The sequence below is a fragment of the Pleurodeles waltl genome, chromosome 7 (genome assembly GCF_031143425.1).
Source record: "Pleurodeles waltl isolate 20211129_DDA chromosome 7, aPleWal1.hap1.20221129, whole genome shotgun sequence".
NCBI classification, from domain to species: domain Eukaryota; kingdom Metazoa; phylum Chordata; class Amphibia; order Caudata; family Salamandridae; genus Pleurodeles; species Pleurodeles waltl.
In genome coordinates, this window is record NC_090446.1 from 123706221 (window position 1) to 123731006 (window position 24786).

At 45.0% G+C, this 24786-nt stretch overlaps 1 protein-coding gene across 3 annotated transcripts in view; it reads left to right on the forward strand.

Annotated features, from left to right (window-relative positions):
- The window catches only part of UCKL1 (uridine-cytidine kinase 1 like 1), a 332854-nt gene extending 309255 nt beyond the window's left edge, over positions 1-23599 (forward strand). For all 3 annotated transcript variants that reach the window (XM_069243249.1, XM_069243248.1, XM_069243250.1), the window contains exons 14-15: positions 2024-2180; positions 23214-23599. In XM_069243249.1, coding sequence (XP_069099350.1) covers positions 2024-2180; positions 23214-23293 — 237 coding nt within the window. In that variant the 3' untranslated portion in view covers positions 23294-23599. The remainder of the gene's footprint in view (positions 1-2023; positions 2181-23213) is intronic.
- The last annotated feature ends 1187 nt before the right edge of the window (positions 23600-24786 follow it).

The window sequence follows — 24786 nt, forward strand, 5'->3', positions numbered from 1 at the left end:
ATTAGGCAACTTCCTTTCCTTTGGCAAAATGGGTCAAAAGAAGGACTTGACAGGCTCAGAAAAGTCAAAAATAGTGAGATATCTTGCAGAGGGATGCAGCACTCTTAAAATTGCAAAGCTTCTGAAGCGTGATCATCGAACAATCAAGCGTTTCATTCAAAATAGTCAACAGGGTCGCAAGAAGCGTGTGGAAAAACCAAGGCGCAAAATAACTGCCCATGAACTGAGAAAAGTCAAGCGTGCAGCTGCCACGATGCCACTTGCCACCAGTTTGGCCATATTTCAGAGCTGCAACATCACTGGAGTGCCCAAAAGCACAAGGTGTGCAATACTCAGAGACATGGCCAAGGTAAGAAAGGCTGAAAGACGACCACCACTGAACAAGACACACAAGCTGAAACGTCAAGACTGGGCCAAGAAATATCTCAAGACTGATTTTCTAAGGTTTTATGGACTGATGAAATGAGAGTGAGTCTTGATGGGCCAGATGGATGGGCCTGTGGCTGGATTGGTAAAGGGCAGAGAGCTCCAGTCCGACTCAGACGCCAGCAAGGTGGAGGTGGAGTACTGGTTTGGGCTGGTATCATCAAAGATGAGCTTGTGGGGCCTTTTCGGGTTGAGGATGGAGTCAAGCTCAACTCCCAGTCCTACTGCCAGTTCCTGGTAGACACCTTCTTCAAGCAGTGGTACAGGAAGAAGTCTGCATCCTTCAAGAAAAACATGATTTTCATGCAGGACAATGCTCCATCACACGCGTCCAAGTACTCCACAGCGTGGCTGGCAAGAAAGGGTATAAAAGAAGGAAATCTAATGACATGGCCTCCTTGTTCACCTGATCTGAACCCCATTGAGAACCTGTGGTCCATCATCAAATGTGAGATTTACAAGGAGGGAAAACAGTACACCTCTCTGAACAGTGTCTGGGAGGCTGTGGTTGCTGCTGCACGCAATGTTGATGGTGAACAGATCAAAACACTGACAGAATCCATGGATGGCAGGCTTTTGAGTGTCCTTGCAAAGAAAGGTGGCTATATTGGTCACTGATTTGTTTTTGTTTTGTTTTTGAATGTCAGACATGTATATTTGTGAATGTTGAGATGTTATATTGGTTTCACTGGTAATAATAAATAATTGAAATGGGTATATATTTGTTTTTTGTTAAGTTGCCTAATAATTATGCACAGTAATAGTCACCTGCACACACAGATATCCCCCTAACATAGCTAAAACTAAAAACAAACTAAAAACTACTTCCAAAAATATTCAGCTTTGATATTAATGAGTTTTTTGGGTTCATTGAGAACATGGTTGTTGTTCAATAATAAAATTAATCCTCAAAAATACAACTTGCCTAATAATTCTGCACTCCCTGTATACATTCAGGTAACAAAGGTGCGTCTCGTTGTAAATATTCTGGAAAAAGTAGCACCAGATAAGACACGTGCCAAAGAGTCCTAAACAGGACTGTATTGAAAAGGATGGGCACAGACAATAGACATATGCAAAGCATCCTCAGTATGTTTAAGCAAATGGAAACAATTCATAGACTTGTGCTAAAGACTCAAGAGCATGTTAGGAAACATGATCCGGGTAACAGACTTGTGCAGGTGGTTTGTACATAAGCAGATAACCTACTTGGCTTAGGACCATGAGGATTCTAGAATGGGGAGATACAATTAGACTTCTGCTGAGGGCCCTTGACCATGATCGGAATTACCGGAACCTATAAAAGACTCATGCTAAGGGCATTCTGGGAAAAATAGGTTTGAGGTTTGCTCAAACTAAATAAACTCTCCAGTGGGTCAGAGCAGGCTACTGCTTATATTTTTCTTCTAACATTGAGAATCATTTGAGAGCTACATAATGCACATTTAAAGAGCATAGATTCATTCAGGAAAATCCGGTCCGAGGTACATCAGAAAGTGGAGCATGATTGTGTAGAATTCCTGCAATCATAGATAGTGCAGTGTTGTGATATCTGTGTGTTAGTCTTCCAAATCAGTTCCTCTGCTTTATTCTGTAGGATCATGATGTTCCTGAAGATAAGATCTTTCTGTTGTCCCTGCTCATGGCAGAGATGGGTGTGCACTCTGTGGCCTATGCCTTCCCACAGGTGAAAATCATTACCACGGCTGTGGATAAGAAAGTGAATGACCTCTTCCGCATCATCCCTGGCATTGGTAAGCGAGATGCTATGTGCATAGTCTGGGACCTACAGCCCTGTGCTCGTTCCAGGCACTGCCGCACTTCTATGCACCTGCATTGGGGACAATTAATTCTGTACCTCTGAATGTTGTCTTCAACCTTTACATTTTGTTTTTATGAAATACACTTTTGTTGTATTGTTTTAAAAGTATTAATTTCCAAAACTTAGAACCAAGAATTCTTGCCCTCCATCAACTATTCTGGCTGCCTCCATCGAACGCACAAAAGGTGATGGGAGGAATACTTGCTATTTGTCTAACTACTGGGTAAGATTCCAACCGATCATTCTTTTGCCCACTACGCCACCTTGTTGCACCCCTTCCATATGCAAATCAGTTTAGACCCTGTTCCAATAGAAACAGTCCAACCCGAACTACCAGAACCTTCCTGTTCCGGAACACAAGCAACCAGTGACCTGTATCACCGTGATTTGGGCTCTTTAGTCAGATGTAGCTTGGTCCCAATGGCACAGTGAGCACTACACCCATCGTCTTGGCGGCATACCCTTGGCACTTAGGGCAGTACATCAAATACACAAAAGGTGACGGGAGGAGTGCTTGCAATTTGTCTAACCATTGCCAATCGCTCTGGTAGCATTCCAACCCGTTGTTCTTTTGCGACCTCAGTTTGGACGCAACCATGTGCAAATGAGTCATGCTTTCCCTAAAGCAGAACACAAACAACCCAAGACCAGTCAAATATCAGGGACAACAAAAACCTTTGAAAGTAAGGAGAGGGAAGATAGTCAATAAGCTATTCGAATAATCTTTTCTTACTGTGATTATCATAAGATAATCATCAAGTGCCTATCTGTAGGTTAGTGTGGCAGTTATTTTAAAATACAATAACAACCCTGATGTTTACAAAATCAAACATTTTTTATCAATTGAAACATACTTTCAAAGTGCATCTTCTTCTCTGAAGGCCAGTTTCACCTCTATAATATAAAAGTGACAGGAGAGATATACGGCAAAAATGATTAGGTCACTGCTATTTGTCTACGGATGTGCTATTTGTATGGCGTGAACCTAGCCGAAAGGCACAGAGCACTGTCAGGACAAAATCAAAGATACAATCAACGTGATTGAAGGAGTAGCTCATTTCTAAGAACAAGAGCAGGCTGTTACCATATTGTGATGTAGTGTCCTTTAAAGCAGGGTCTTCAGCCTTTTCCTAAATTCGACTAGGGCAGTTTTGTTGCACAGAGGGATGTTGTTCCTGATCCTGGGTGCATAGATGGAGATGGCCTAAAGCGTTGTTCTTTGTTGTCTTTTTTAACTTTCTAAGTCTACAGGCTGATGGTGTACTGACTAGGGATAGATGGGATGTCGTCAGCCAGATAGGCAGGGTGCCAATAAGATGGCTTTGCAGAAGATGGAGCATGGTTCAAAGTCAATACAGGAATTATGATCCAGTTGCATCATTTAGACGGGGGACAATGTGATCACATTTTCAGAGACCCTTGATGAGATGTGCTGCTGAGTGAAGGATGCCCATGGGGGAGGGCGTGTGTGGTACGGGCCCACAATCGAGTCTGGGAAGGCATGGAGCAGGGCTTTGTCACTATTAGATGTGAGTGGAGGGGCTTGAACTACAGTTCTGAAGACGTTTTTTGGCAGAAGTGATTTTACTTTCTTTAGTAGAGAAAGCTGGTACAAGCCCATCTTGGTTTTCTTGACGAATGTATTCCTTGAGGGCACAGTTGGTGTCCAGTGTGAATCCAAGTGACTCAGCAGTTTGAATCTTTCTAGGTTGTTGTGGATGAGCCAGGTTTGGACAGTTATTTCTATTTGTAGATCTGCATAAATTCTGTTTTAGTGGGGTTAAAATACAGTAGGTGTTGGACATCAGGGTCTGGATGAGGTGAAGGCAGTGTTTAGAGTGTTGTATGTCTGGAGCAGAGGGGGCAACCCTAGATCTATTGAAAGGCGGGAGATATCAGCCTGTCCAAGGTAGTTTTTTTTTTGAAGAGGTGAGTTTCCAGTTTCTTCTTGAATTGTCATATGGTCTGTCAAATCATTTGTACTGTTCTGGTGTTAAAGGGCTTATTGTTTTAGATCCTGGGAACATAGGCTGAGAAAGTTGTTTTCTTGTTTTCTTTTTCCTGCAGTGTTGAGTATCTCATCTGGCCATGTTGGTACTCCATGTCTAGCACTGACCGTGTTGTCATTCAGTTGTTATTAGTTAGCTAGGTAGATTGGGTCTTGGTGTAGAGGGCCTTGAAAGGGATCTTGAAGATCCGGGCTAGGAGGAGGAGCCAGTCTATATCCTTCAGCACAAGGATGATGTGGTCAGACTGCCATGCTGCTGCATGAAGGATATCTCTCAGGAGAGTGAAGGAAGTCTCTGGGATGACAATGAGCGGACATTGCCTCAATCTAGATGCTGGGAGAGAGGACTAGGGCTTCAACTTTTGTTCTCAAGTCTTATCTGGGGAGTAAAGTTCTCACTTTGAGAGTTGTAAGTAGGCTGTTTTGGTCTTCTTGCCAATTTGTTAATTGAGAGGTTTGAGAGTCAGTGGTGAATCCAAGGGGGGTGTGAAGTACATTAAGTTTAAGTTGGAGAGCCATGACTAAATCAGAAAATGCTTGGCGTTATTGGCAAACAGGAAGAATTCTGTCTGTTGGGTTTAGTATGGTGTAATTTATTGACATCCAAGCTTGGATGATTTAGCTGCAAGCTGTGGAAAAATACAGTCAATTCAGTGAATGGATTTTTTTTTTCCTTGAGGGACAGACTCAATCATACTCTTTATGCTTACCGCAAGTAAAAGAAATTAGGTTGTTCGTGGCTGCAGTATACAACCTGAAATTAAAAGGATATGGTATACGAATAAAGTTGGAATACTGTGTTTATTGTTCGCTCCACGCTAAAAAGCATTGTAGTAATAAATGTTCATTAGCCCAAAACGCACAGAAAGTCAAATAAGATGTCTCACAAAATTAAAGAGTCTGAGATAAGAAAGGCAGGCAAAAGTATGTCATTAGTGCCGATAAGCCAGGACACCGAAATCTTGTGGAGAGTGGTAGGTTACCTTAACTGAAGCATGGTAAATGATAATGATGAACTATTAATGTTTAAGTCTGGAAGAGCACATTGGCCTTACCGAAAGGAATAAAGGCACTCTAGGCATTGACCCGACAGATCTAAATCTGGGAGGAAACGGGCCCTCTTGAGTTACCAGTGTTCAGCTCTCCTCTACCATAGAGCGATCATTCAGCTGTTATTTCCTAAGAGTCGCACAGACAGTCCTGAGTTCCAATTTATTGTGTTGTGGAATAAAACTTCCCTTCAAAATGCAAAAATTCTTCAGTCCATAGCATTTGTTTTTAGTTTCCCCTCTGACAGTCCTCTTCCCCCAACTCCATCTTAGTACAGCCTCTGTCCATTATGGCTCTTAGTACTGTTGAATTGTTGCTTTTTCTATATAAAATGTTCTTTTTTTAACGAATGCTCTCATTTTCATACTTTTAGCTATTAATTATGACAGACCTGATCCATAATGCGCCTTGGGTGTTTAATTCAGACTCCCACAAACAGTCTTATTTTTATGAGTATAAACAGTTTTCTAATTATGAAATGTAGATTTTTTTCTAGTTTTTTTTATTGATTTTCAGTTGCCTAAAGAAACAGTACAACAAAGAAAACATGGCATCAGCATTATACATATGCGTTACAGTGCAAGCATGTAACAGAAGAACTCATGCCACATTTGTCATATTATGCATTACATCATGTACACTGACTATCAGTGTAAATTTGTGCAGTGAGAGGGTCCCATATATCCTTGAGGCCATAAGAAGCTGATAGCTCCTCTGCATAGGTCTCAAGGGTATCCCTGCAGTAGATCATGTCCAACAACCATTGTGCATATTTAGGTGAAGAGTGTTGTCCCCAGTGCATGGCCATCCGCCTCTTGGCCTGCAAGAGTGCTACCACCACAAACCTTCGCCCGTGAGGCTGAAGCTTCTTAACCAGATCCAGCAGACACATCTGGATCGTGCATTTAACGGAGTCCATCGTCATGTCACACAAAGCACTCACCACTTGTTTCCAGAACTTCTGAACTTGAGCACATCCCCAGGCAAGGTGCAGGAAATCTGCATCAGCAAGTCCACAACGTTGGCACCATGTGTCCTCCCGCAAACCATAGCGATGTAGTGGAGTGGGTGTATAATACATCTGTTGTAAATACTAGAAATGTATGATGTGTAAATTACAATTGGGGGTGAGGAGCCCGGTCAGCATACAACAGAAGGCCCATTCTTCTTGTGCTAAGGGTGTGTCCAAGGAAGTGTTCCACCTCTCCAGTGCTTTGTCTGCCAAGTGTCTTCCTGTGTAGCAGTATATAATTTAAAAACCAGGTGGGATTGAGCGGAGCTAGTATGTAGTGTTTGCAGCGCACAAAGTGTGAGGGTTTCGTCCGGAAACGAAGGAAATAAAATACTTATTGCCGATTTGAGGCGGTGATATTGAAATGTAAAAAGTGTCACATTTTATATAAACTGCAGGTCAGTGGGTGCGAGAAATATGCCATCTGTGTAGATATCCCCCATTGTTGTGAACCCTACTTGTTTAAAGAGGGAGAGAGCGCCCACCTCCCTTGTTACTGAGAGTGCTGGGTGATGTCCTATTGGAAGTGCCGAGCGTACAAGAGATCTGCAAGCACTCAAACCTAATGCCCGCCACACTGCTGCTGCACATCTAATTGTATTGACTTCGTTCTGAGGAATATCCTTACGTATGTGTGGCAGAATGTTATTGAGTGGGGTGGGGTGTGCATCCTCCACCTCAGTTGCTAGGCAATATATGTTTGCATGGGGCTGGTACCAATAGTATGCATATTAGGCTTGTGCACATAAATAGTAGAGATAGAAATCCGGTGCAGCGAAACCGCCTTTCGCATATGGCAGCATCAGTGTATTCCATTCTATTCTAGGTTGTTTGCCATCCCAAGTCAGCCTAATTAGTTGTGTCTGAAGTAATTTAAAAAACCCTCTAGGGAGCACTGCGGGAATATTGCTTAATAAGTAGCGAAAGTGCGGCAAAACTATCATTTTCATTGCTGCCACTCTAGCTGCAAGGGAAAGCGGCATCTTGATCCACCTGTCCACCTGATCCTCAAGATGTGTCAGGGTTTTGCCATAGTTTTCACGCTGTACCACAGTTGGGTCTTTGTGTATCCACACCCTCAGATACTTCACTGAATCGGTACACCACTCTAGTGGATGTGCTTTCGTACACAGTGTCAGCGGCAGAATCAGTGATTTTTCCTAGTTGATACTGAGGCCAGAGTTGCGCTCAAACTGGACATATTCCATGAGTATAGGCACTAGGGGCCAGATGTAGCAAAGGGTTTTTCCCATTCTGTGTCAATGGGAAAATGTGTTCGTACATATGGCCCTAGATGTGTTGTGGGATGTGTGAATAGGATTGGGAAAAGGGGACATCCCTGTCTTGTACCTCAAGGAATAAGTACAGGCACCGAAGTGTGCCCATTTATGAGGCCCCTCGCCACTGAGTTTGTATACAGCAGCCGCACCCATTGCAGAAAAGTGACTGCTATCCCCATGCATCCTAAAATGGTGAACATGGTCAAGGAGGATCAGGTTCGGTATTAGAGGCTGCAGTCTACTGGCCAGAATCTTTGCCAGGATCTTAACATCAGTGTTAATAAGTGAGTGGGGACAGTATGAGTCACACCGATCCGGCAGTTTGTCAGGCTTCAGAAGGACTGTGATGAGGGCCTCACAGAGTGTCGCTGGGAGAGTCTGTTTAGTGTATGTCTCTGCATACATTGCATGGAGGTAGGGTGCCAGCAGGTGGGCATATTCTTTATAGCATTCACTAGTTAGGCTATCTGAGCCCGGCGCCTTTCCTCTTGGCAGCACTCGTATCACTACCCGTACATCCTCCAGCCCTATAAATCGCGATAGGTACTCTCTTTGCCAGGCAACCACGCCAGGGCCACATCATCTAGGTATTCCGCGATGACCCTCACCACAGATAAAGAGGGCCCCATAGAAATCAGAGAACACTTACAGGATCCACAGTGTGTCATAACAGTCGGCTCCACCAATATTCTTTACATTGATCCCAGGTGGGTTTTAACTTAGCAGCCCATATGCCCCCGCCACATGCTTTTGAGAAAAGTAGCGTTACTATCGTTCTGCCATATCCTGATAGCTGGTGATATGGTTTTGAATATTGGCTAGGGTGTCAACTTAGGGTGTGCGCTCATATTCGTTTTCTAACTGTTGCAAGGTTTGCTCCGTTTTGCAAAACTATGCACGTATGTCTTTAAGTATCACCAATATTGTAGCCTTGAAGACCTCCCAAAAGACATTTGCCCCCTGAATATTTATTTATTTTGAATTATTCACGTATGGCACCACCGAAAGTCTCCTTATAGACCGGATCTAATAATGCAGTAGGTTTAAAGTGCCAACTAAGTGGTGCATAAGTGTGCGTGGGCATAGCTACATCCAGCCGGACCAGCTTGTGGTTTGAGAGGGTTCTCACAAGATGATGGACATTCGTTACCTATGTCTCGCCACTCTGGTTGCTAGCCAATAGTCTAGATGGGGCCAGGTTGCATGTACAGTTGATATAAAGGTGCCCACGTACGTCTATATTGCGCAATCTCCACACATGGACCATATTGAACTCCTCCATACCTTTCCTAATCCCCTAAGCAGATTGTCTCACGACCATGCTACAATCCAGTCATTGGGGTTGCTGTTCCCTGCTTTCCAACAATACATGAAGGTCAGAGGATACTCCAGGGGTCTCCCATATGGCCATCAACAACCCTCTCAAGTTATGAAGCAAGCGACGCAGACTTTTCTTGGTGGCAGAGGTAGGGGAGGTTCAAAGGGATGAGGCCAACAATGGCAGCATCACCCCTTATCTTACTGTTCGCCTGGCATCATTGCCAAAACATTTTGTTTGCCCTCCAGTCTAATGACGAGACTGGTGGGTGGCAGGATTCAGCATTGCCTGCCTTCCGACCCAAGTTGTTTATGTATTTCCATTTGGGTGTACCTCCCCCTTTTCCATTGTTTCCTGTCAGATTTTGATGGATCATGCCTTGAATCTGTAAAAAGAGGTGTTAATGCTGCTCTGCAAAGGGTGATCAAACTGCTGCCAGAGATGGAGAGGACAGGGGTGTTAACCCCAGTACTTTTTCATCCCCAAGAATGTTGGAGGAATAAGAAAGATTTTAGATCGATCACAGACTCCTGAACTTTTTTCTCAAATGTGAGAAGTTCAGAATGATGATATTTGCTCACGTTCTGCAAACATTCAATCCCGAGGTCTGGATAGTCACTCTGGACTGCAGGACATGCAATTTCATGTGCCGGGCCTGCAATCCCCTTTGTGGAGGGCCATACCACTTCAAGTTCACCTTCCTACTCTTCAGCGTTCATGAAGGTCATGCGAGTGGCTGAGCCACATATTCGCAGTCCGAGGGCAATACCTTGATGACTGGCTACATAAGCAGGCTCACTGCATTCGGTTTTGGACCACCTTCAGATGGTGCCATTCCTGTCTCCCTGGGTTTCATCAGCTAGGCCAAATCTCAACTTCAAACAGTGCGGAGGATACCCTTTGTAGGGCCCCTTTGAACACAGTCGGCCTGAGAGCCTTCCTGCTTCTCCAGAGAGTCTGGGAAATTCGTCTTTGGTCCTGATGTTTCGGGCAAGAGCTTCTCTTCTGGCTTTTATGGTTACGAGGCTGCTTGTGCTCTTGCCAACCTGATTCCTTCAGGTGCCTCATATCCGTTGGCATTGACATGTCCTTCAATAGAATGTGCAGTTGGCAGTGGGCCAGCCATTAGGAGTGCCTTTCAGACAGAATCGACATTTTTGATGAGGCGGTTCAGGACCTTTAGTGGTGGATGCTGGATGCCAAGCATCTTACTCAGCAAGTGTAAGGTAATGCCTCCTTGGCATGGTTACCCCCTGACATTTTGTGACTTTGCTGATGCCAAGTTTTGATTGAAAGTGTGCTGGGACCCTGCTAACCAGGCCCCAGCACCAGTGTTCTTTCCCTAAACTGTACCTTTGCTTCCACAATTGGCATAACCCTGGCACTCAGATACGTCCCTTGTAACTGGTACCCCTGGTACCAAGGGCCCTGATGCCAGGGAAGGTTTAAGGGCAGCAGCATGTCTTATGCCACCCTGTGGACGCCTCACTCAGCAAATGTACACTGCCTCACAGCTTGTGTGTGCTGGTGGAGAGAAAAAGACTAAGTCGACATGGCACTCCCCTCAGAGTGCCATGCCGACCTCACACTGCCTGTGGCATAGGTAAGTCACCCCTCTAGCAGGCCTTACATCCCTAATGCAGGGTGCACTATACCACAGGTGAGGGCATATATGCATGAGCACTATGCCCCTACAGTGTCTAAGCAAAACCTTAGACAATGTAAGTGCAGGGTAGCCATAAGAGTATATGGTCTGGGAGTTTGTCAAACACGAACTTCACAGTTCCATAATGGCTACACTGAAATCTGGGAATTTTGGTATCAAACTTCTTAGCACAATAAATGCACACTGATGCCAGTGTGGAATTTATTGTAACGTGCACCCAGAGGGCATCTTAGAGATGGCCCTTGAATACCAATCCGACTTCTAGTGTGGGGCTGACCAGTTTCTGCCAGCCTGCCACAACCAGACGAGTTGCTGGCCACATGGGGAAGAGTGCCTTTGTCACTCTGTGGCCAGGAACAAAGCCTGTACTGGGTGGAGGTGCTTCTCACCTACCCCTTGCAGGAACTGTAACACCTGGAGGTGAGCCTCAAAGGCTCACCCCTTTTGTTACAGCGCCACAGGGCATCCCAGCTAGTGGAGATGCCCGACCCTCCGGCCACTGCCCCCACTTTTGGCGGCAAGGCAGGAGGAGATAATTTGAAAAACAAGGATGAGTCATCCACCAGTCAGGACAGCCCCTAAGGTGCCCTGAGCTGAGGTGACCCCTGCCTTTAGAAATCCTCCAGCTCAGTTTTGGAGGATTCCCCCAATAGGATTAGGGATGTGCCCCCCTCCCCACAGGGAGGAGGCACAAAGAGGGTGTAGCCACCCTCCAGGACAGTAGCCATTGGCTACTGCCCTCCCAGACCTAAACACACCCCTAAATCTAGTATTTAGGGGCACGCCAGAACCCCGGAAATCAGATTCCTGCAACCTGAACTACAAAGAAGGACTGCTGACCTACAAGCCTGCAGAGACAACGGACGGCGACAACTGCTTTGGCCGCAGCCCTAACGGCCTCTCTCCTGAGTCAAAAACATGCAACCAGTGACGCATCCAACAGAGACCAGCGACCTCTGAAGCCTCAGAGGACTGCCCTGACCCCCAGGAGCAAGAAACTCCAGTGAGCAGCGGCTCTGCTCAACAACTTGCAACCTTTCTTCAACTTTAAAGACCTCACTCTTCCCGCCGGAAGCGTGAGACTTCTCACTCTGCACCCGACGCCCCCGGCTCGAGATCCAGAGAACCAACACCACAGGGAGGACTCCCCGTGAGTAGCCCGAGACGACCCCCCTGGGTCCCCAAAGCGACGCCTGCAGAGATAATACAGAGGCTCCCCCTGACCGCGACTGCCCGTAACAAGGGACCCGACGCCTGGACCAAGCACTGCACCCGCAGCCCCCAGGACCAGAAGGAACCAAACCTCAGTGCAGGAGTGACCCCCCCAGGCGACCCTCTGCCTAGCCCAGGTGGTGTCTGTCCCGAGAAGCCCCCCCTGTGCCTGCCTGCACCGCTAGAGTGACCCCTGGGTCTCTCCATTGAAACCTATACAAAACCCGATGCCTGCTTTGCACACTGCACCCGGCCATCCCTGTGCCTTGAGGGTGTGTTTTGTGTGCCTACTTGTGCCCCCCCCCCGTGCTCTACAAAACCCCCCTGGTCTGCCACCCGAGGACGCGGGTACTTACCTGCTGGCAGACTGGAACAGGACCACCCCTGTTCTCCATAGGCACCTATGTGTTTTGGGCACCTCTTTGACCTCTGCACCTGACCGGCCCTGAGCTGCTGGTGTGGTAACTTTGGGGTTGCCTTGAACCCCCAACGGTGGGCTGCCTATGCCCAGGAACTGAGACTTGTAAGTGTCTTACTTACCTCACAATCTAACCAATATTTACCTCCCCCCAGGAATTGTTGATTTTTGCAGTGAGTCCACTTTTAAAATAGCTTATTGCCATTTTAACAAAAACTGTATATGGTATTGCTCTAATTCAAAGTTCCTAACTTACCTCTGTGGAGTACCTTGCATTTTATGTATTTACTTCAAATCTTGAACATGTGGTTCTAAAAATAAATTAAGAAAATATATTTTTCTATATAAAAACTATTGGCCTGGAGTTAAGTCTTTGATTGTGTGTTCCTCATTTATTGCCTGTGTGTGTACAACAAATGCTTACTACTCTCTGATAAGCCTACTGCTCGACCACACTACCACAAAATAGAGCATTCTAGTTATCTAATTTTGCCACTATCAACCTCTAAGGGGAACCCTTGGACTCTGTGCACACTATCTCTTACTTTGAGATAGTATATACAGAGCCAACGTCCTACAGCAAGCCATTATCTTTGTCCCTTCCAGTGCTCAAAGTTGTGACATATGCCTCAACTGCACCTAAATAAGGTGGAGATTTGAGGTCTTTTGGTTTCACATGATAAATATTCTGGCGCTGTGAGACATCCAACAGGCCTTAAACCCCCTTCAACTTTGTATCAGGGTGAAGTTGATTCAGGTGCTAAAAGACAACGTGACTGCAAAGTGGCCCTGCAACAAGCATCTCCGAGTTGGATCTTGGGTGCTCTGTCTGTAGGCACTGAGGCTGTGATGATGGTTGGCATTTCACCGGGTTTCCCTGAAAGTCACTCACCTAGCCCTCGAAATCATGGAAGACAAACTCAGCAGGCCTCATCTTGCTGATCATGAGTGGCATCTGCATCAAGAGGAAGTACAGGGTATCTCTATTCAGTGGGGCATACCTTCAATAGTTTCCATTGCTGCATCTGAAAATACTTATTCTCTAGCCTCTTATGCTGTAGAGTTTCCTCCTTGAGGATGTCTGGGAGATGCAGTCTGCCTTTGTTGGGACTGTAGCCTACTGTACATGTTTCCGCAACTGCTTCTGATGCTGTGGGTCCTGAAAAGATTAGGTTGGACTGAGCACAACTAATATTGGTGGGCATGGATTGAGCCAGGAGGATACGGTACCCCGAAGTGCTGACCCTCCACTTCAGTTTCCTCTCTGGGAGGACATGGTGTACCAGTGGTTCTCCTCCCCTTGACGTGCACCTTTGAGCTTCTTCATAGCTGCACTTTGAAACTCTTACCTATGTGTGCCTGTGTTTCCATTGCCATTTCTTATGTATGTTATGCCTGCGAAATGCAATAATTTTTTTGTTTAGCCTCTATAATCTACCATTTTTGTAGCAAACTGAGTTTTAGTGTGAGAGAATCATAAAAGCATTCCATAGACCAAAGATGGACAGAGGGAGGGGCGGCTCCTTCACTAAGGCGAAGGAGCGTCGCCCCCCCCTAGCTGAGCCAGCAGCAAAAAAATAAAACGATAGTTCACTATTGTTTTATTTTTCTGCTGCTGGCTCAGTCAGCAGTGCAGGGAGGGGCGGGGTTGGGTCATGGGAGGTGGGTGGGGGGGAGGAGAGAGTGCACCTAAGTGCGCATGTGTGTTTGTACGGCAGTCTCAGGCCGGCCAAACACACATGCACACTAAGGTTTCTCCAGCTTGGCTGTGTTTAAAAGCCGGGCTGGAGAAACTGCACAGACCACAGGGCTCTGTCTGAGCAGCAGTCCGAGCCGCTCAGACCAATCCTGGCACTGCTTTCATGCTAGGATAAGCATAAAAGCAGTGCCAGGATAGCTTGGGAGCCTGTGCTGGTGTCCCAGTGAATGCTGGGACACCACATCGAGGGAACAGGAGCGAGGCAGCAGTAGACGACGGTCCAAGGGAAGTTTATTTAAATTTTGTAAACATTTTTAACCAAGTGTCCCACACTCCCCCTACCCTTTCCCTTGAGATTTATGGCGGCCCACACTGGACAGGGGTCCATATTATAAGAAACTATAAATTCCAACTAGGTAACATTTAGAATTGTTTGTTCAAGAGATATTTCTAACAAATCTGCTTTGCATCACATTTATGCTGGTCTTGCACTCCAATGCCAGTTTCATCCTCACCCTTCTTCAAGAATTGTCATTCTTGATGGTTCCCTATCTACTTTCTCACCGGCCCTTTGCTTTATTGCCAGTTTTTTCCAGCCATCTTCAAACTATATTTTTTCGCCCTATAATTGTTTGTTCCCTTCTGGATGATGTCTGTGGCCTGGGACCCTTGCACAGGGACATATTTTCCCCAAGTAGTTGATCATTGGTTGTCAGTTAGCCATTTTTCAGCCACTATCTCTTGACTGACACTGGGGTCCTTTACAGCTGCTACAATTTCTCCCCCTCTATCATGGCCTAGATTACTGCCACTTTACAGCCCTCAACAGAACATCTGTCTTCACTTCTTCAGGTAAGAATGCATGCAGAATCCTTCTCCCATGTAGGAAAACTATGTCCTGCCTTAAAGAGAAGCGATGTAGGATTAGTCTGGTGCTTTACCACTACTTCCATTCTGTGACCTCGCAACTCAATTATGGGTCGAAACACTGTTGACACAGGTGCAGAAACATATTTTTTAAATGATTTTGTTTTCAGAGCATAAATGATTATCACTTGGACTCAATCTCATACCATGCGCTGATTCTTTCCCTCTTTGTATATTTTGTCTGTCACTGTTACATGGCCTTGATTTCTGAGGTATACGTTTTTATGTTGTTGTTTGCACCTTTGGTCACTTTCATATTTGAACACAGTTTTTTTCATGATTACAGTCTTAAGATCAGGTTATACATAAAATTGATGTAGCAATCTTTTTCTTTATAGATGGTCTAAATCTAATAATCTCTTTATATAACTTTTTTTTACGGATAAAGAGGTTCTTAGGACATATACATCTTTCTTCTGGAAGTGGTGTCACCGTTATACTTTGGGGAAACGCATCACACTTTATGCATTCTCTGCCACATCCACCTATAGAAGAGAGGCTGCACCAGTTGGATCCACAACATGCTCTTATGTTCTATATTGATAGGACTGAGGAGTACCTTGTGAGTGATCAGGGTCTGTTTGTGGATTGCTATTGCCTTCTTTGCATCAGCAAACCCATCAAATAGACCCTGTCACGTTCGTAAAAAATTATCCTCTAGAGCAGCATTTCCCAAACTGTGGGTCACCAGCCAATTTCGGGTGGGTAGAAAAAAAGCAATAAATAAATATGCTTTTACATATTTAATTTATCTGGTCACATGCTGTGCTTCAAAGACAGAGGTCAAATGTCAAGCTATGACTTCTGACAAATTTCTTCTTACTCTTTTAACATGGGGATTAATGCTTACTTTTCTGTCTGTGACTGCAAAGTGCGATGCGTTTTTAAAGTGAACTATGTGACAGTCTTGCTGAGGTCCATGAAGTGTGGAATAAAAGTCTGTAACACACAACAAATGTAAATGAACTGGCCAAGCGGGCCAAGATTAATGTTAAGAATACTCCAGAACCTCTTCCGCCATCCCTTGCTATCTTTCTTGACCTCTGCAAGTCTTCAAAACCTTTTACCAACAACTGCTGGGTCCCCTGAACTTTTCTGGTGGAACCCAAGACACCCTTTCTCTGGTAGCAGGCCGGCTCTCAAGATGATGGCCGGGGCTTGACAGACTCAGAGTCCCAGGAGCAGAGAAGCAACGGCATGTCACCAGCAGCCTGTAGTGAGACATGACCTGAGGTAAGTCTGCAGGGCCCAGGGATCTCTAACCAATTCTGAGGACGCAGGCATTGGCCCATACAGCCTTGGACCTGCGATAAACTCCAAGCCGGCCTCTCCTCTGGGTGGATTTGCATCCGAAACGGGGGGGGGGGGGGGGAACGAGGGCTGTCGACCCTGGGGACGTGGCCATTTTACTCCATGGGGGCAATCTGAAACCTGTCGTCCCCCCCTCCCCAAACCCCTGAGAGTAACATAGGTACCAAAGCACTCCTAGGTGGGAGCTGTGGCGGGAAAAGGAGATGAAGGCCACAGAGGTAGATCGGGTCCACTGCGCTCTGTCACCATCAACTTCCAGGCTGTAAAATGGGAGTCACTAACTCATCAACAACTATAATTACCAACACCCCGATTGCTACCCCAGGTGCTTGTGCTGCATCCTCCCTTCGAGCCCCAGAGGCAAGCTGGCTGGAACCAGGCAAAATAAGCAGGGATTCTCAATGTAAGTTATATGGTTGAACACCTCCTGCCCTGGTGGTACAGACAGAGATACAGATCCCTTCTTCCCCAGCTGCTCCCTCCTTGTAAATCCACTCCAGATTTTTCAGGGTGGGCAGTCCAGCTGCTTGATTTGCCTCCTTTTGGATTCCCAAGGCATGCGTACCTAATAGACGAACGCTGCCAGTGCAAGCTGCACAGGGCCAAATGCACAGATCCTACTTAGACTGGAACACACGCAGAAAGTAGCCTGGTGGGCCCGAGCTGGTGGTGATCTGATACAAGGCCTAACTGCACCAACTCACTACCACTCCAGCATCATACACGGTAACAAGATATACAAAATGGGGAAGTATAGAGGACCCAATACTCTCGCCTGAACCAAAATTGAATAATTTTACAGTTCAGGCACCATGTGGGGCAGGGCCCTAGGGGATGCCGCTCCACCCCAATAACTGGCCCCCTCTATCTACCTAGGATCTATCCTACAGGCAATCCAAGCTTCCCACAAAGCTGTCCAGACTAATATGGGAGAGGTGAGAATAAACATGCCCCTCCTCCGCCAAGACCTCTGCAATGTGGCCTCCTGGGTCTCTGAAGAATAAGGTTGAGAATCAACACTGAAAGGCGAAGTCGCTACACACGAGAAAAATGTGTCCAAACTCCTCTGGGGGACAGCAACCCTCGTAAACTGCACAGAAAATCTGAAAATAGATCCAGATGGAACAACCTCTGATTTGTGTGGTTCCTAGAAGATGTCAAATCCAACTAATTGCAGAAATTCTTGGAAACGTGGCTCACTGCCTGGATACATGAGGGGAACCTCTCACTTTGGTTCCTGATCCAGTGGCCCCATCGCTCATTGGTCCAGTGTCACTGCTCAGCTTAGTATCCCAATAGAATATCCTGCATAGGAAGAGGTCCCACTCCCATGATGTTAACAAGTTGCAACAGTGATTTGCATTACAGAGCATTATGTAGCGACAGAGGCTTCGGGGTGAAGTATGGGGAGGGAGCAGTTAGAGGGAGGGACGTTTTGTAGGTTTATGTTTTCAGGCATTACAGTTTCATACTTACATGACACACTTTAAACATATCCACATGCTGCTGCATGGCCATTAGCCCACTGTGCAGTCCTGCACGCCCTCAGACATTATTACCTTGGGGGTCACCGGGCCCTGGAAACCGCACTTCATATCACTTAAAGCCCCTATGATGACTTTTACATTCGTATCGTAGAACATTAATGACTTACTGGACCGAATTAAAAGGACGGCTGTCCTCTGTCATGCCAAGCGAATCACGCCTGCTGTCTTGATGATGCAAGAAACCTATATGTTGGGAACACAATCCCCTTCTTGAAGCTCTTTGGATATGATAGAGTCTTTCATCCTGGGTTTAACAGGATTCCAGGGAGGCGGCAATTCTCTTACATAAGCCATTCCCCCTGATTGTGACGTCCAATACCTCAGATCCTCAAGGCTGCTTTGTGGGAATGGAGTGCATACTTGAAGGGTGACAATACAGCTTTCTAAGTTTTACCCCAACCCAAATACCTACTCGGCACTACAGACTATTGAATAGACCATCTTGAAACTCCATCAGGGGATCACCATAATATGAGGAGACTTCAGTGCCTCCCCTGATCCAGTAATGGATTCCTCTGGGTCCCGTGCCACAGGTTGGCTTCCACGTTCCAGACAGCTGATGGCCTGAATGAACTCAATAGGACTGTATGATGCCTGGTGAATATGGCATCCCTATGATGGGGTATGCACACTCACCTCAGCTGCATACATGATGCATTCCACAATAGACTTCTTTTTTCAGAAGTCGTTCACATAAAAGATGCTGCAAGAACACTAGAAAATCCAAGACCTAGGAACAAACAAGAAGACTTCTTCTTAAATATTATTCCCCTACCATCGCTCACGCCTTAGAACGGTCTTAGACAGCCCCCATGCATCACCATAGCAAGACGACGCCATGCAGGGAATGAACACAGGCAAAGCTCCTGGGCCGTCTCGGTTCCCCCTAGAATACTATAGGATGTTCCTTGATATCCTTAAGCTTTATCTCCTGGAAATCTGCACTGAGGCAATCTCAAGGGAGACACTCCCTCCGGAACTTGACAAGGCCACAACTGTAGTCCTCCCACAGGAGGGTCAACCTCCCAATTGTTCCTCCTCACATCGACTGATTTCCTTGATCAACATCAAAGTCCCTGCCAATAGCACAGCTCACTCGATGCGATGCTCGAATATGGGGCTGGAAATGGGAGGGACAAGAAGATTGCACTTTAGACTGACAATTTCCTTATCTTCCTGGCAAACCCACACCTTTCAGGCACCATGCAAAAGACATACTAAGGTTATTTGAACAGGCTTCCAGGCCAAGTGGACTTGAGCAAATCTCTACTGATTCCACTCCAAGTAGACCAAGGGGACACATAATGGCAAATAGATATTTCCCCCCAAAAAACTGAGCTTTCAGTACTTGAGACTGTATGTCTTCTGGGAGCCTGACCTAAGATGGAGCCTTAATCTCTCACCCCTAGTTACCAAAATGAAACATGATTTCCTGAGATAAGAACAACTTCCACTCCACCTGCTTGGGAGAGTGGCACTTTTCAAAATGATGATCCTCCACCGTTTTTTTTTTTATATATCCTTCAAAGTTTCCACTTACAATTCCAAACCAATGGTTCCGGAAACTCACCATCTTGATTCACAACTTCTTATGGGTGGGGGCTCACCCCTTATAGCCATGGATAAGTGTTGGCAGTCAGTATATATGATGAGGGGACAAGGATGGCTGACATTCGTTTGTATTAGTGGGGGGCCCAAACATTGGTAATAAATGACTGGCTGATGACCCGGCATTTTCAATACAAATCTCCCAGCTTGGCCTGGACAATGTCCTGGAGCGGTTCTACAACAACTATCTCCCTCAGCACCTCATGGGTGACCTGGGTCTCAGCCTTGCACATCCCTAACTGGGACAAGAAATTTACTAACCTCACCCCATGGTGTCAGGTGACATGTCTACACTATATAGCCCAACTTAACGAAATGAGACAAAACTGGTATCCCAGCTCTGAGGGATATCTGGTGCGGTAGGCATACGTACTCATTTCAAGACCTTCAGCATCATTTCTCCCTGTCACACATGCAATTTCATACGTACTTACAACTCCGTCACACCCTGGTTGGTCACCTACTCAAGTAACTGAGCTACCTGAACACAACCCACTTGAAGCCAAACTCCTAATAGGTCGACTAGGCAAAGGTGTACTTTCCCAAATTTACAGCACACTAGCAATCAATGTCCCAGAGGTGTTTGCACCCCTCAGACTGAATTGGGAGATATGAGTGGACCTCCCTTGAAGATGTTGGTTGCCTGGATGTCCCCTCAGCAAATATCCATATTTTCCCCACTGCAACTGATACAGCCGAATTTCTTACTAGCCATGTACTTCACACTCTGGTGCCTATGTCATGCTGGCAGGACTCCCCACCCCGCCTACTTTTGATGCACCCATATAGATGCAGACTTCTTTCACATGGTATGGACATGCCCCCTGGTAGCTCGGTATTGGTGAGGCATTGAAGGAGAATTGTCACAAGTCCCGGAGCAACCAATATATCTTACCCGAGGGTGGCACTTCTGGGCACAGCAGAGGACCTCAAAGTGCCCCGTTGCAAACGATGTAATGGTAGGGGTGGCCACTGTGGTTTCTAAACATAATATTGCCTGCAAATGGAAATCCTCTCGACCCCTGCCCTGGCAGAACAGCAGGTGGAGTGGACTGGTGTGTTAGGGTAGAACAGCCAATTTACCAAGTTAGGGGTTGCATCTACAAACATTCCTGGATCTGGGTTAAATGGTGGGAACACTATTGGCTAGAGGAAGATTGATAACCTAGTTGAAGAAATGAGTGTATATGTCACAATAACCTGCTATTTGATGTACACTAGCAGTTCTGAAAGCAAAAATTGAGTGCACTTTGTAATTCTAAAGTTTGATGTAAACAAAGATTGTAATAGAATCAAAATAAATCAAGGCTCTTTTACTTTGCAGTGTGCAAATGGTAAATATTCACTGAAACTAGATCTCACGTTATCATTTGTGTGCTATATGGTTTTATCACTAAAGCTGTAGGTCTGTGCAAATTTAGTGGCCATTTCTGTGGTAAATGTGCAGTCTATAAATGACAGGGCACTGCAGCACAATGCTTGTGTGTATGCTTGCAACAGTTCACTCCATAATGCGCCATCAGCTACATAGTACACCCTTAACCACTTTCAGTTGGATACGTTTGCTACACTTTGTGTGAAGCTATGATTTTTCACCGTCCCTATGACTTTAGTGATGTAACATTGATGTCAGTACCCCACTCTGAAAATTGGCCAAGCACCACTGGTGCAAAGGTGCTGAACTATCGCCCAAGCCCAGTTTTGAAACAAACCATTTCAAGCAGGACTCTGGGTAAACATGCCTGTATTTCCTTCTGTTTTTTTTAACTTCATAAAGCTATAGAGAATATGCTCACTATATGTAATCATACACAGTCATCCCACTTGTGTACCACTTTCACACATAAATTGAAAAAATATGGATGTGCCATAACTGCAGCACTGCGACTTGATATAATGGGGACCAGGCTTGAGTTCCAGCGTTGGCTGTAGGCAAATCACTTAATCTTATGTGCATCAAATAAAATGAACCTGACCTTTTACAATGTAATCTGGTGCTCATATGAAGAACTCCTATAACTTTGGGGTGTGACTGCGTTATTTAAAACTGCAATATATACGGCGTCCACAATTTACCACTGGGCCTCATTTTAACAATATAAATTATATAAGGCCTTTCCCCATACTCTGCAGCAGAGGTTTTTTTTCAAATTTGCAAAAATTACAGGTATCAACGCGGAGATTTTTGAGAAGCCTTGTGATTTTATTGAATAGAAGCCACAAGCTAGAACCCTACTCTGAAAACCTCCAGTGAAGTTCACCATCTTCCACTTTTATGGTCAGATCTATCTCGGCAACTGTCCAATAAAGGCATAGCGAAGGGCGAGGTCAAGGTTGTGACATTTACAAACTGTTGCTGATAGAGGGGAACGCGGAAAAAAATGTAAAGAGTATGTTATTTTGGTAATTCACATCATTTTATAATCATGTCTACTAATACATTAATAAAGTTGCCTGCCTTATGTTCGTTATAGCTAGATGGACTGCAAACATTTGTCATTAGAGAAAATTGGTAATGGCTCTAAAATGTTCGAAAAGCACAGCTCAATGGGGCCTTCAGGCTCATTTCAGTCGAACTAAGACTGCTGCTACTGTTTTAGGGGGGACATTTGAGTTTTGGACATCTAACAGTCAGCCATATAGGCATCTGTTCATACATTCATCAGCACTACTGCACTGATTCAAAAGTGCACTTGGTCCTGAAGAACTTCTGGATGTAAAGTCACACTTCCCATATCTACGTCGTTGGAAAGGGGCTTGTTTTGGTATGAATTTACAAGCTGCGGAATCTGCAGTTTCCAGTACCCATCAGTACAATAAATATCTTACCTTTAGTAATGCTCTTTCTGGTGGATACTATATATAACCACAGATTACTCATGACCCTGTTTTGTGGAGGCGACTGGTTTATTAATAAGGTCTCAAGTTAGCTATCACACTTAGCCAATGAAAGATCAATTCTGTAAGTTATGCCCTGTATTCCCGGGTGTAAAATATCCAAGTTAAATGATGTTAATTTGCAGGGGTGGGGGGGGCTCCTTTATGTATCTGTGTGTTCTCATGTCTGGGTGAAGAGAGGGTCCCAAGGACGGTTGTGAGCAAGAGTCTCCATGTTCAGTCTGCCACCTGAGTAGATTAACAAAGTGATGAATCTGTGTTTCGAGTATTTACCAGAAAAAGCATTAGCCAAGATAAGTAATTTAGGGGGCTTTTTAAAATTTGGAAGACAGAGGTTTATCAGTCAGGGCGACAGAGTAATTTTACTCCGTTACCTAGACTGCACCTCCACCTGCCATATAGTTGAATGGCCACCAAGCTGGTGGTCCTTTCTTAAAGCATTGCCAAGAGCCGCCATCACAGCGGTTCCAATTAGTGCTTTATCACGTTTAAGGCTTAGGTTCATCAAGCATGATGGAGCAATACAGCAAACTGTTTTCTTTTCTATTTTCAAATGCGGTAGCATTTTGTAGTATTCATTGTCCCTTAACACCAGGGTTTTCCTGGTGGTGACAGGCAGTGAAAACTGTCATCTAATTTTGCCCATCTAAATTAGGTGGGTGGAATTAGAGTTCAACCTCTGATGGCCCTTACTCTGCCATGATTAAACCTGCCATGATTAAACCGATTTAAATGCGGGTGGTGGCCCACAGTCTTGGTGATATTGATACTCTGTCGCATTGTGACAAAGTATCCGTAACACCAAGATATAAATCAGGCCCTTAATCTTTCATACTGCAGATTCTGGATCTACAGCAGAAATATTGCCAGTTAGGTTAGGTTGCCTGTGGACTGTTAAGAGATGTGGTTTGTAAATGTTTTGGAAATGACTATAAGATTCACATATCTGTTATACAAAGGATCAATTCTAATTTCTCCCTGTTATCATCTTCTTATTTTTCGCAAACTCAGGTAATTTTGGGGATCGCTACTTTGGAACCAATGCCGCAGTGGACTGGAGTGATGAAGACGATGACCCTCCAGGATGCTGATAATGTCAGCCTCTCAAAGCCACTGTTTTCCTATCATCTTTCCCACCCCGTTTTACCATTCCTGAAGATTCGAGCCTTGCACTTTAAGCATGACCTGTACTTGTGCAAAGATTATAAAACACCCAACTTATTTGTTAGACAAAAAAAAGACAGGAATGAGCCCCTTCTTGGCTTTGTAGAGTTTCCTGGGTGTATCTACATCTACAGAGACGATGAGTATAATAGGAAGATACAGACCTTAATTTATTTTTAATAATAATATTCTAATATAACATGGCAGAGAATATATTTAAAAAAATAAAACTTTTATTCTAATTTGAGTTAAAACAGTTTGTCATTAGGAGACAGCCCTTCTTGGAGGAAGTGCAGCATATTGAGATGAGTGCTTATCGTGAGGCTTGGATAAGCTGTTGGTATTGCAAAAGACGCAGCTGGTGGGTCATTTTACACAGATGCATGGTTGGCTTGTGAACTGCTGCTTGTTGCTCTTCTGTGCAGGGGATATAAATCAACTCCGCTCCTCTCCATCCCCACCCCTTACCCATAGAAGAATCAGCTTCTATATCGTCTAATTTAATGAAACCAGTGCCATCATAGTGCACTTTGGAGCATAGTGTGACAGCACTGCATCAGAGGATCTTTCTTGAGACTCATCAACATCATAACATCTCTTTCTTCTTGCAGGCTGATATTACACATTTAAACTAAGACATTTCTCACTGTAAATATTTATTTTACAGATTTCATGCATTTTAAAAGTCATCTAACCATTTTTAAAACCAAATCCAATTAGCACTCATGTTTACATCCCTTTAAAATAAGAATTTAAGCAGCAATGCAGAACTTTGGGGCATTTTCTTTTTCCGCTCTGCTCTAAGGAAATCTTTTTGGAGGAGATTGTTCCATCATAGCACATCTGCTTTGTGTTTCTGCCTATATTCTTTATTAAAGAAGGACATTTATTTTCTTTTTCTCAAGAATTCTAGCTCATATGTTTCCTTAGATACTTTGCTGGCTCTTTTCAACAAGGGTTATGACAACCGTGAGAAGAAGAGTACAGACTGTGGCATGGTGTCCACCTAGCTAAAGAGCCCACAGAGGTAATTTGTCTACGTGTGAACTAGTTGGGACTCACTCTGGCACCCACAAGTGTTCCTTACAGAAGTTCTGTCATGGTCACTGCTGTAGACCAGGCTGCCTAGGGCCTCCTCAGTGGGCCTTTGTTGATGTTGACTCATTTTTCACCCTAAAAGACTTTGCCATTTGCTTGCGATTTACAGCCCACAGCTCTGACATTAGAACACTCTACAAGGTGGTTATGTTGACTCCTCCTTTTCTGTAGAAGTCAGCTTCAAAGTTGACAAATCTAGTTTTGGAGAGTAGGGCTTCTAATATAAAAAGGAGGAGCCCCATGAAAGGTAACAGATGTTCCCTGTTCTCTTCCACAGGATTAGCAGCCACATTGTACAGCGGAACATCCATCACCCCAACTC